General features: G+C 42.3%; 1 protein-coding gene across 1 annotated transcript in view; it reads left to right on the top strand.

Annotated features, from left to right (window-relative positions):
* Nucleotides 1-11,889, top strand: part of atm (ATM serine/threonine kinase) — a 184,878-nt gene that overhangs the window by 106,254 nt on the left and 66,735 nt on the right. Inside the window, exons 43-48 of the mRNA XM_084308894.1 lie at nucleotides 880-1,028; nucleotides 4,210-4,314; nucleotides 4,475-4,594; nucleotides 7,355-7,595; nucleotides 8,179-8,346; nucleotides 8,860-8,979. Coding sequence (XP_084165020.1) covers nucleotides 880-1,028; nucleotides 4,210-4,314; nucleotides 4,475-4,594; nucleotides 7,355-7,595; nucleotides 8,179-8,346; nucleotides 8,860-8,979 — 903 coding nt within the window. The remainder of the gene's footprint in view (nucleotides 1-879; nucleotides 1,029-4,209; nucleotides 4,315-4,474; nucleotides 4,595-7,354; nucleotides 7,596-8,178; nucleotides 8,347-8,859; nucleotides 8,980-11,889) is intronic.

Raw genomic sequence — 11,889 nt, 5'->3', positions numbered from 1 at the left:
TGTCTGACCAAGAAGTGAGAGCAAGCTCTGGTCAGACAATTAAATACATGAAATGACGTAGAAGAACAAAATGGCTGGTTAGAGAAATGTATAATACGACTACCGTATGTTATGGCTATACCCTGGAAAGAAAACAGCTTCGTCTAACAGTTCCCATAACCTTGGGTTATGGCTCTGAAGAAACACAATCCCGTAACCTATAGTCTGGGCCTCTATACAGATACACACAGATGTATACTGACATGATAATTTCTACGACACGATATATATAATTTATAGATCGACCAACCAAGGCATGTTTTAAAATGTCTCTCTTCTAATGTATGTCTGGGAATGGAAGAGGGCTATGTCTCTCTCCCCCCCCGAAATCCGCAACGCCCCAACCCTGGACACCTTCAAATCTGCACTGAAAACACACCTCTTCACCAAGGCTTTTCCCCATCAGTTACCGTAGTTTAGATTAGATTAGGTCCATTATCCCTTACCTTCCCTCATCCCCCTTTTTCCCCCCTATTTCCCTAGCCCTATTTTTGTCCTGATTGTGAAGCGACCTTGGGTTCTAGAAAGGCGCTATATAAATTTGATCTATTATTATTATTAAAGTTAAAGTCAACTTTATTTCCCATAATGTGCAAGCCATACAGAAACATTTTATTACGTTCCCCCCTTCCCACGGTGTATATAAAAAGATCGACAATATAAACATAAAGTAACATATAGGACACTATAAACATAAAGTAACATATAGAACACTATGTAGCTGTACCTCTACAGTGTGCTCCAGACTTCATGTATGTTTTGAAGATTTTTTCTTTTTTTATTATACATGGTCCATATTTAGTAAGCTTGGAATTGAATTGAATGTAATATATTGTACAGGGCTTGCAGAACCTTGGTCTGAGCAGTATCCTGGCCACGTACCTGAAGGGTCTGCAGAGTGAGGGAGTGGAGTGGGGAGCCGAGCTCAGGGAGCTCCGCTTCCAAGCAGCCTGGAGGAACACCCAGTGGGACTGTGACCTATCGGAGAGGTGAGGAGGAGGGATAATTAGATACACTCACTGCTTACTGGTCAACTGTAGGCATACGCTGGATGGTGTTAAGTTTAAAGTTTTGATATGCTGTAGTGACAGTGAAACTTAAAGGTAGAATCTGTAATGCTGTCAAACAGTGACCTGTAGACAAAAGAGCCCCTACTTGGTACTGCGCTTTGTTTACTTTTTGGTTTAGTAACTTATTAACACTTTCAGCGCCAGCCATTATCCACATCCCGTTCTCACGGCGCCACGCTAAAAGACAGTCACTTTCACTGTGCGTCACGATGACAGTCACTGTCTCCCATCCAACATGCAAAGAGTACATTTTTTCATGTATACATTCGCGCGTTATCCCGTGGTGAATATTGTATCGTTTCCGAGTGAGCCGGGCTAAATCTTGAAAAGTTGAGTTATAGGGCCCTATGTGAATATTGCTAAAGTCGTTGGCGCTTCTCGCCTGGACATGCTACTATTTCCAAATCAAATGTATATAATAGGTATTATGTTTCATCATGAATGCATCAAGGGGGGGGGGGGGGTCGTTTTTTGATGCTCTGATCGCCAGTAACGGCATTCGTTTTGAACACCACACACACTGATCGGTAGGGCTGTCTTAAATACTTTGAAGCTTCGAAGCTTCGTTCGATGGGCATGGGATTCGAATGGGGAAATACAATTTGAATAATATAAAAAAATATATATATAGGCGGCTGGGTAGCGCAGCGGAGATTGCGCTCGTCACCAATGCAAGAGACTCCGGTCTCAAATCCGGGTGTCAGCATTGCCTCTGGCTTGGGCCGGCCGTCATACTGGCTCAATTGGCAGAGTCAGCGGGTGGAAGTCGATGGGTGATAATCTGGACGTTGTGGACAGCGACTCCTACAGGTCGGTTGGGGGACGCCTGCACAGCAGAGACAGGAAATAGCGGGGGTAGTGTGAGCCTCCCACACGTTACACCTCGCCAATGAGAGTCCGCGCTGGCAGGTGAAAAGATGTGACAGGCTGCCTCCTCGTGTACCGGAGGGGACACGTGATGCAAGGCTTCTATCCTCCCTACAACCGACCAGTGGGGGGCATATGCGAGCAATGTTCTAGACAGGGGAGGGGAGAATTGGAAACACGAAATTGGGATGGGAGAAAAATAGAAAATAAGGAGAAAAAGTGGAGAAAAAAAAATATTTTTTTTGTATCCACTTTTTCTCCTTATTTTCCAATTTTCTTTTCAAAATCAACCCTGCCTCTCTTTGTTAACTACAACAAGCAATGCTGTTTGTTATTTAAGATGAAGTCGGACTCGGCACTGACAGATTTGTGTTCATTGTGCTGCTTTTATAAAGCCTCAAATGAAATGAAAGCATGTTTAGTTTGTCTAAGATTTAAAAAGGTTTAAACTTTACAGAACTGACAAAGTTGAACAAAGTGCTGTACAAGTCCCACAACAACAAAATATATATAAAATTACAAACAAAAAAATATTTGAAGGTCAGCCTCATTGTAGGATCAAGGTGGAATTGACGTCAGATAGTCCTTACCTTTGATCGGGGTTATTCCAAAAAGAAGATTCCAATTGTCTGATCGCGATTTCCAGTATTGATGTCCATCTGGTCCCGGACATAATTTGGCACAATTTATGGATCGAGTGTGCTAAACGTGTTTCAAGTTGCTTGGGTGAAGCGTTAAGGCCTCTGCATGCTACAGAAACTGCAAAGCAACTGCAACACAACATCAGCACGACTTCAACGCAATGTTGCAGAGGGTGTTGTAGAGTGTGTTGTGAGGATGTTGCGTACCTCTCACCAAAATCTAATCTGAACAACCTTGCGTTGATGTTGCGTAGCAGTGATTGGTTGGTTAGCGAATGGGGGCGGGGCTGTCATAGAATAATATTGGTCCCGCAGGGAGGAAGCCATCCTCCATTGTTGTAGCCAGCCAGCTAGCATTGATGCTATTCAATGCCATCATACCCAACGTTAATGCCATTCAGAATTTATTAACATAGCTACAACAACACACAGTAACGTTAATATAATTACATGCATCATTGTTTACAAGGACTGGACACGGACAAGTTAAACAGCAATCAATTAATTTAATATAACAGGTAGTTCGAGCTGCATTTTCGTGCCTACAACCACAACCACAGGGATATATCCAGCTTTGACGAGCTCTCTCTCCTCCTGCCGATTAAATTCAGCAGCTCTTCCTCGACCTCGAGTGCCTGTAGCTGCCTGCATTTGCACAAAGGCGTCCATCCCTGCTGCTAGCTAACGTTAAAACGAACCTAAAGTTACACAAGCAGAATACATCACAAATACTTCCGGTCGGGGGATTTTAAAATAAAAGACCGACGTCTAAAAGCACCGGAAATACGTTTATTTTGTACATGTAACGTTAGATAATGTACAAAATAAACGTATTTACGGTGCTTTTAGACGTCGCTCTTTTATTTTGAAATCCCCCGACCGGAAGTAAAAATAATTCTTCTTTTTCTGCTTGTTATCAATGGGTTGGTTGAGAAGGGAAGTTTCATCTATCTAGGGAACCTAGCTACATCCGGGGTACAATGTTGCATAGGCTGCACATCGATGTTGCAGAAGCATAAAGGCAGAGTGTCTGCAACACCGTTGCTTTGTCGATGTTGTGTTGCAGTTGCTTTGCAGTTTCTGTAGCATGCAGAGGCCTTTAGACTTGCCTCGACCAAAATTCTCTGCCCGGACGACATTAGATGTGACACACAGTCTTGAACAGGGTTTCAAAGGGTGGGCAATACTGCCACCTAGCAGGATCTGGCCGGTACTGCACTCTTGGGGTCTCAGTATGGCTTTCAGCGGTAACATATAGGACCGTGAGTGTAATATTGATATTAAAATCGAATAAAAGAAAACACGATCTAAAAACGTAATATTACGTTTTTGGCGCCCAACGGTTGGCGAGCAAACACGTAATATTACGTGATTGGCCGTGAATGAGTTAAACAGCACTCTCTTGGCCTGAGGTGTGGCCAGCAGTAGCAACTCTTCTCATTTACCCACAGAAAGCCAATCAACACATTAGAGGGGGAAAAAAACTGTAAACAAAGAGCAGTGCCATGTTGTCCTCTTTTGCCTAGAGGTCGCTGACATCACAGATTCTATCTTTAACCTTTTGTCATATTTCTTCTTCTTTGTTGTTTCAGGAGTGAGAAAGCCGACCCTGGCTTCAACGAGTCAGTGTTTTGTGCCCTGCAGGCTTTGAGGGACAAAGAATTCTCAATATTTGATCAAACTTTGAAATATGTCCGGTAAGGTAGTATTGACAGATTATTAAATCAGTTTTCACTCGATGTAGGATTATATAACACTGTAGCTCCATCACTCCCCTTCTATTGACCTGTTTTGAATGTGTGTGTGTCTCGCTGTGTGTGTGTCTCTCTCTCTCTCTCTCTCTCTCTCTCTCTCTAGGGGTGCTGAGATGGAGGGCTTGTGCAGAGGCAGTCTAGAGGCTGTGTCGTCCCTCTACCCAGTTCTGCGGAACCTCCAGAGCGTCCGAGAACTAGAGAGCGTCAGTCAGCTCTTCTCCAGGTGATGGTACCATTCACCCATCAACTCCCAACACAACACGCCAATTATTCACTCAGGCTTCAATGCACAAGTGAAGTGGGAGTTCATTGCTGAAAGACATCGACAAGTATTTATGATCCACATCCAAGGTGGCAGGTGTTCAGAGACAGCTTTAAAAAGGCCCTAAAGTATCTATCTGTCTGTCTGTCTGTCTGTCTTTAAAAGAAAATAATTGTATTCATGAAATTGAACAAAGCCGATACTTTGTCATCTTTGAGAGCAAGGCTGATATCTTGCACTGTAATATGATGACTAATAATGAACCTAAAGATGTCTATTCTACAATGGGGGTTGAATTGTTCTTCAATAGTCTAGGCTTTCACGTGTCATAATTCCTGACATCTAACGCATTTCACTGACTGTTCACTTGGAATCAACCTCAGCATGTTTATGCAAAAGTCATAGGCCAACCCTGTACTTTTAGGTGAGAAAGCTTTTAAGTCTCAATCGGAGACTAAATTTAAGCAACCTTCTGAGAAGTTTTATACATACTATGTGTTTTATACATACTATGTGTTTTATACATACTACACACATGCTAATTGGTTTTAAGAGAGAAGGCCCATTGGCCCACTGATCATCACTGCACAACTTTAACACCCACCTCCCTATGTGTAGTGTGGACAGAAACACCCATTTCAGCATCTTGGCAGAGCTCACGTTTTGTTGGTTTGGCCTGTCACTCCAATGAAGCATAGGCTGCTTCATTCAAAGCATCATCAATTCAATTTATATGCTGTCAACATTTCCAGTGGTGGAAAGTATTTTCACTCAAGTACTGTACTTAAAGTAAGTACAATTTCGAGCAGATTATTTAAGATTTCACACCTGTCAACTTCAAGAGGACATAATCAGAGCAGCATAACTGGACCGCATACCACTTTAACATATCCTGTAATCAGAGCAGCATAACTGGACCACATACCACTTTAACATAACCTTTAATCATAGCAGCATAACTGGACCACATACCACTTTAACATAACATTTAATCAGAGCAGCATAACTGGACCACATACCACTTTAACATAACATTTAATCAGAGCAGCATAACTGGACCACATACCACTTTAACATAACCTTTAATCATAGCAGCATAACTGGACCACATACCACTTTAACATAACCTTTAATCAGAGCAGCATAACTGGACCACATACCACTTTAACATAACATTTAATCAGAGCAGCATAACTGGACCACATACCACTTTAACATAACCTTTAATCAGAGCAGCATAACTGGACCACATACCACTTTAACATAACATTTAATCAGAGCAGCATAACTGGACCAAATACCACTTTAACATAACATTTATTCAGAGCAGCATAAGTGGACCACATACCACTTTAACATAACATTTAATCAGAGCAGCATAAGTGGACCACATACCACTTTAACATAACCTTCAATCAGAGCAGCATAAGTGGACCACTTACCACTTTAACATAACATTTAATCAGAGCAGCATAAGTGGACCACATACCACTTTAACATAACCTTCAATCAGAGCAGCATAAGTGGACCACTTACCAACATAACCTTTAGAGGTAATTGGATCGAGAATTGAACGCTCCCAAGCACTGGAATACATAAACATCATGTAGGATGCATACTTTTATTTTAGATACTCAAGTACATTCAATAGCACTCTACTTTTACTTAAGTAGAATTTGAATGGAGGACTTTCACTTTTACCAGAGTACTCATATATCTGGGTATTTCTACTTTTACTTAAAGGAACTGTGTACTTCTTCCACCACTGAATGTTTCCCACCTGTGCTCCAGGTGGGCCCACTCTTTCTCTCCACAGCATTCAGCAGCCATCATTTCACTATTGTCAACTTAATGGAACCGGATTGCTTAATGGAGTCCTTCAAGTCGACTCATTGCAATTCTTTACAAGCCAATGTTTCTAATTACAGGATCGTCAACTGTAATAACTGTGAGCTTTATCAGGGGTGTGTTCTGTGGGGTATTAAAAAAGTCTTAAATTCATAATTCTCAATTTAAGGCCTTAAAAGTAGGGATGTCCGATATTATCGGCCTACCGATATTATCGGCCGATATTGGCATTAAAATGTGATATCGGAAAATATCGGTATCGGTTTTCCAACTTTTTTTTTTTTTTTTTTTTACATTTCTAGAACCTTTATTTACCCAGGTAAGCAAGTAAGAACAAATTCAGATTTTATTTATTGTCAAAAGTATGCATAATGTTGTGTTAATTCCACAACAAGAGATATGTAATGTTAATTACCTGAAATTATTCAGTTTTTTGGGGGGGAAACCCTGCATATATCGGTATCGGTTGATATCGGTATCGGAAATTAAGAGTTGGACAATATCGGTATATCGGTATCGGTAAAAAAGCCAATATCGAGCATCCCTACTTAAAAGGTATCAAAAAGTCTTAAATTTAATTTGCACAGGTATTAAATTTTTTTGGGGGGCAGTCGGCTGTCAGGAAATGAAACAATTTAAGTATATGAAATGTTTTTGTATTCAGGTTGTTTTTTGCGGGGCTACCAGGAGTTTGGTGCAACATTTGGAACATGCAATCATTTAAATTGGCACACAAATGCAGCTGCCAGTTCAGTGTTGCTATGTTTTTTTTAGTATGGTCGTGAAATTGGTATTAAATTTGGCTCTTAAGTGGTATTATAAAGTCTTAAATGTAACTTGTTGAAACCTGCCTTTTTTATTGTTCTGTGACAGACCCATCTCAGACACCGTCCTAGCGGAGGTACGCGGCCAGTGGAAGCAGAACTCTCAGCTGCTGGCCGACAGTGACAGTGACTTTGCTCTGGTGGAGCCCATCCTGGCCCTGCGCTCTGTGGCCCAGCACACCCTGATGTCCAAGCTAGCAGACCCTGACAGCAAGGAGTACCTGGGCTCTGTGCTCACTGACCACCTCACAGAGCTCTGCCGGCTGGCTCGCAACGCCGGGAACACACAGGTAGGCCCGGGGAGTTATGAGTTATGATGAGTTCCCCGCCTGATCTCCAATCTACCAAAGTCAGCCCACGTTACCCCACATCTTAAGAGAGCTGCACTGGCTTCCCATTGCCGCACGAATCCTCCGGTCAATGGTCTCTAACTATACATCCGGGGGCGTCATGAGTATCATTGTTTCAGTGTGTATGCGCTGCTCTTACTACGTACTAGGCCTGTCCCCGACTAAGGATTTGTATAGTCAACTTTGATTGGCCAAAATTTGCCAAAAAATATATATACTGTATATATATTATTATATAAGTATCTTTTCAGTCAGTGTGTTCATTAGACGGGTGAAATCCTCTTTCAGTGCCTCTGTGCCCGTTTTCTTAGAGGCTTCTAGGCCTCCTTGCTTAAAAAAAATAGTCAGCCCTACTACGTACAATATACTTGGCAGACTTTCGCACCCATTATTTTTGTTAGCATTTTCTTTTTCCCCTCCATTATTTCTTCCATCTTTACTGATCGTGAAGGGAAATGACATCACTGGAAGTGGCACTAAGTCAGAATCCGTCTTGTGTTTTACATGCCTCCCTGTTGTCCAGCTGGCGGAGCGGGCCGTGTTCCAGATGAAACAGCACAGCGGCGGTCTCCTGGCGTCACCTACCTCATCGTCGTGGCAACTGGAGGAGGCCCAGGTTTTCTGGGCGAAAGGAGAGCCGGGTCTTGCCCTGGGCCTACTAAGACAGATGATACACACCCTGGAGGAGCAGGTCAGATCAGGATATTGTTATAAAAATCGGAATGACTTTTAATGGACAATGTACTGTATATAGATGCACAAAGTATGTAAATACAGCAGAATGTGATGTGCGGTGCAGGGGGACACGCAGCAACTCACATTCTGACGGGATGACCCACAGACATATATACAGACTTTACTGCATAATAATGTAGACTATCCTGCATAATAATGTAGACTATCCTGCATAATAATGTAGAATACACTGCATAATAATGTAGACTACCCTGCATAATAATGTAGAATACACTGCATAATAATGTAGACTACACTGCATAATAATGTAGAATACACTGCATAATAATGAAGACTATCCTGCATAATAATGTAGACTACACTGCATAATAATGTAGACTACCCTGCATAATAATGTAGAATACACTGCATAATAATGTAGAATACACTGCATAATAATGTAGAATACACTGCATAATAATGTAGACTACACTGCATAATAATGTAGACTATCCTGTGTGTTGTCTAGGTGGACTTTAATCCTGCTGTGGCCCCGGTCTACACGGAGTGTCTGAGGCTGTGTGGTACCTGGCTGGCGGAGACCTGTCTGGAGAGCCCCGGGGTTATTCTGGAGAAGTATCTGGAGAGGGTACGATAGCATGAGCATGTTACCCTGGTGGAGACGGTTCACCATAGAAATATTGCGATTAACCCTTTCACTACCACACTACCAAATGGTTAACCCTTTCACTGCAACAATACAGACGGTTAACCCTTTCACTGCCACACGACAAAGTGTTAACCCTTTCACTACCACACTACAGAAGGTTAACCCTTTCACTACCACAAGGTTAACCGTCTGTAGTGTGGTAGTGAAGGGGTTGACCTTCTGTAGCGTGGTAGTGAAAGGGTTAAAGGCACACAGGAAAATTATGGGGGCGACAGTGGCTCAGGAGGTAGAGCAGTCGTCTGGTAATCGGAAAGGTTCTCGATTCGATTTCCACTTCTCCCGGGCACTTTGTCGAAGTGTCCTTGAGCAAGACACTTAACCCCTAATTGCTCCTGATGAGCAGGTTGGCACCTTGCATGGTTGCCTCCGCCGTCGGTGTGTGAATGTATGAGTGAATGGGTGAATGTGAGGAACAAAATTGTAAAGCACTTTGGATAAAAGCTCTATATAAATGCACCATTTACCATTATGCAAAATCTATTTCTTCAAAGTAACTGATTGGTTCAGATAAATGTAGTGGAGTAAAAAGTACAATATTTCCTTTGAAATGTAGTGGAGTAAAAGTACTTACTTTCTTTCCACCACTGCCTATTTTTAACTCATCCAGCGCCATCGCTTAATGAGCCAGGGGGCGCTAGAACACCATTGCTTTAATCAATGGGGAGACTGCAAGATTTGCGAGTGCTTAAAATATATCTTATATTATAGCTATGGGTCTAATACACCCGTCGATTGTCAGTGAGTTGCTTCCAGTCAACATGCACAAAACAGATTGTTTTTTCATCCGTACATTTCCGTTTTATACCGTTTTGAATATGAGTATAGTTTTGGTGATTCTTAGTAATCCCAGGGAAAGACGCGATAATAGCGTTTTAGTGGAATACACTAAACACGTTGTAATTTTTCGCCTGATTATCGAATCTTCCTGAAATCAACGCTAGATTATTATTACTATTCTTCCTTGTGCATACATGAAATGGGCCCTGGAGCGTGGCACTCCCCCCCTCCCCTCCTGCACCCAACGGTAAACAGCCACAGCCACACACACACAGACAGCTTCGATCGTAGTAGAAAGAAATATCAGATCAACGCAAGATTTTATATATAGAGTCCTTACCTGGTCTCTGATGTAATGCAAAAGAAATAATCCAATTATCTGATCGCCATTCCAAATACTGCTCGTGGAGGTCCGTCCCACATTGCCCGGCATTGCATATGAAGGGGGGGGGGGGGGGGGGGGCAGCATCGCAGATGTAACGTTGTAAACGCTAGTCCTGCCGGTGTATTTAAACCCCGCCCGCACAGCTCAGATTGGCCCAGAAAAGAAACTACGCCATTTCTAATAGAGTGCAATACCGGCTGGAAGGCGTAGGCGGCGGTATTTGCCCTTTTGCGAGCTCAGACCCATTCTCAATGATAACATCAGGCTGGATGGATGAAAAATGAATGGATATAGCTCATAAAAGAAATAACGATTAAAACCCGAGTTTTTTCGTGATTTGCGCTGAACGGTTGGCGAGTAAACCTGACTTTTCTTGTGACTGGCGCTGAATGAGTTAAGGTGAGTGTTGATGCATACGCAGGCCCCGCATACGACCACAGGTAACCGCACATAATAATTTATTTACGTCCACATAAATTTGCGGTACACAAGGACATAAACAGTAAGCACCGACGTGTTTATTGTTTACATCCTCAGGCTCCTGCGAATGAATGTGGACATAAATGCATTATTGTGTGTGTGTGTGTGTGTGTGTGTGTGTGTGTGTGTGTGTGTGTGTGTGTGTGTGTGTGTGTGTGTGTGTGTGTGTGTGTGTGTGTGTGTGTGTGTGTGTGTGTGTGTGTGTGTGTGTGTGTGTGTGTGTGTGTGTGTGTGTGTGTGTGTGTGTGTGTGTGTGCGTGCGTGCGTGCGTGCGCATGTGTGTGTGTCCAACACCCAACGTCTGGACAGGCTCGTGTGATGCTGCGGAACACTTTGCCTTTGTTGGGATTTATGATGAAACCTGCACGCACAAAATTAGCGAAGATAAGGGTGCAAATTAAAGCCCTAATTTGGGATGTGAGGTATATTTTCTGTAACTTTCTTATCTCATTATACATTGAAATATAGGCCCCATTGTTTCACAGAGGAATGCTTAAACAATACTATAGGAAACTGAACAATTTTACAATTCAAACCTTTCCACCCAAGGTGTCTGAATTCGATTCGATTAAAATGTATTGTCATCATACATCACAAGTACAGTACAACGAAAAGAGGTTTGGCATCCAACCAGAGTGCAAATGTAGCAGTAAAGTGCAACAGCAATAGTGTTTCCCCTACCATTGCCTTGGCGGGACGGCCCCTCCAGAAAAAATTATAATAATAAAAAAATGTATTAAAGAAAAAAGAAGATTTTTTAACTTAAAAAAAATACTAATTTTATTAAAGTTTGCTTTAATCACAGTAACGTTGGCGAGCTAGCTAAATTATACATAAATCGGTTTTCATATGAATCAATCTTCACTAAGACTTTAAAACGGTGGTGCGGTGGTCTACGGAGGCGCAGAAAATAGCTACCAAATCCATTCAGAGACAACTCTGAGACTGACTAGTCTCGGTCTCTCTCGGTCTCTCGGTCTCTCTCTCGCTCTCTCTCGGTCTCTCTCTCTCTCTCTCTCTCTCTCTCTCTCTCTCTCTCTCTTTCAAGTAGCCAAACGTTACACTATAAAAACGAACTGGATAGTTGATATAAGTTGATATATGAACTGGATAGTTCATATACCGTAATTGCCAGACTATAAGCCGCACCTGAATATAAGCCGCACCAGCTAGATATAGAACGGAAA

This window comes from Notolepis coatsorum, assembly GCF_963971535.1.
Source record: "Notolepis coatsorum genome assembly, chromosome: 1".
NCBI classification, from domain to species: Eukaryota; Metazoa; Chordata; class Actinopteri; order Aulopiformes; family Paralepididae; genus Notolepis; species Notolepis coatsorum.
Note: the sequence above shows the minus strand (reverse complement) of the source record. Positions and strands in the feature narration are given on the sequence as shown.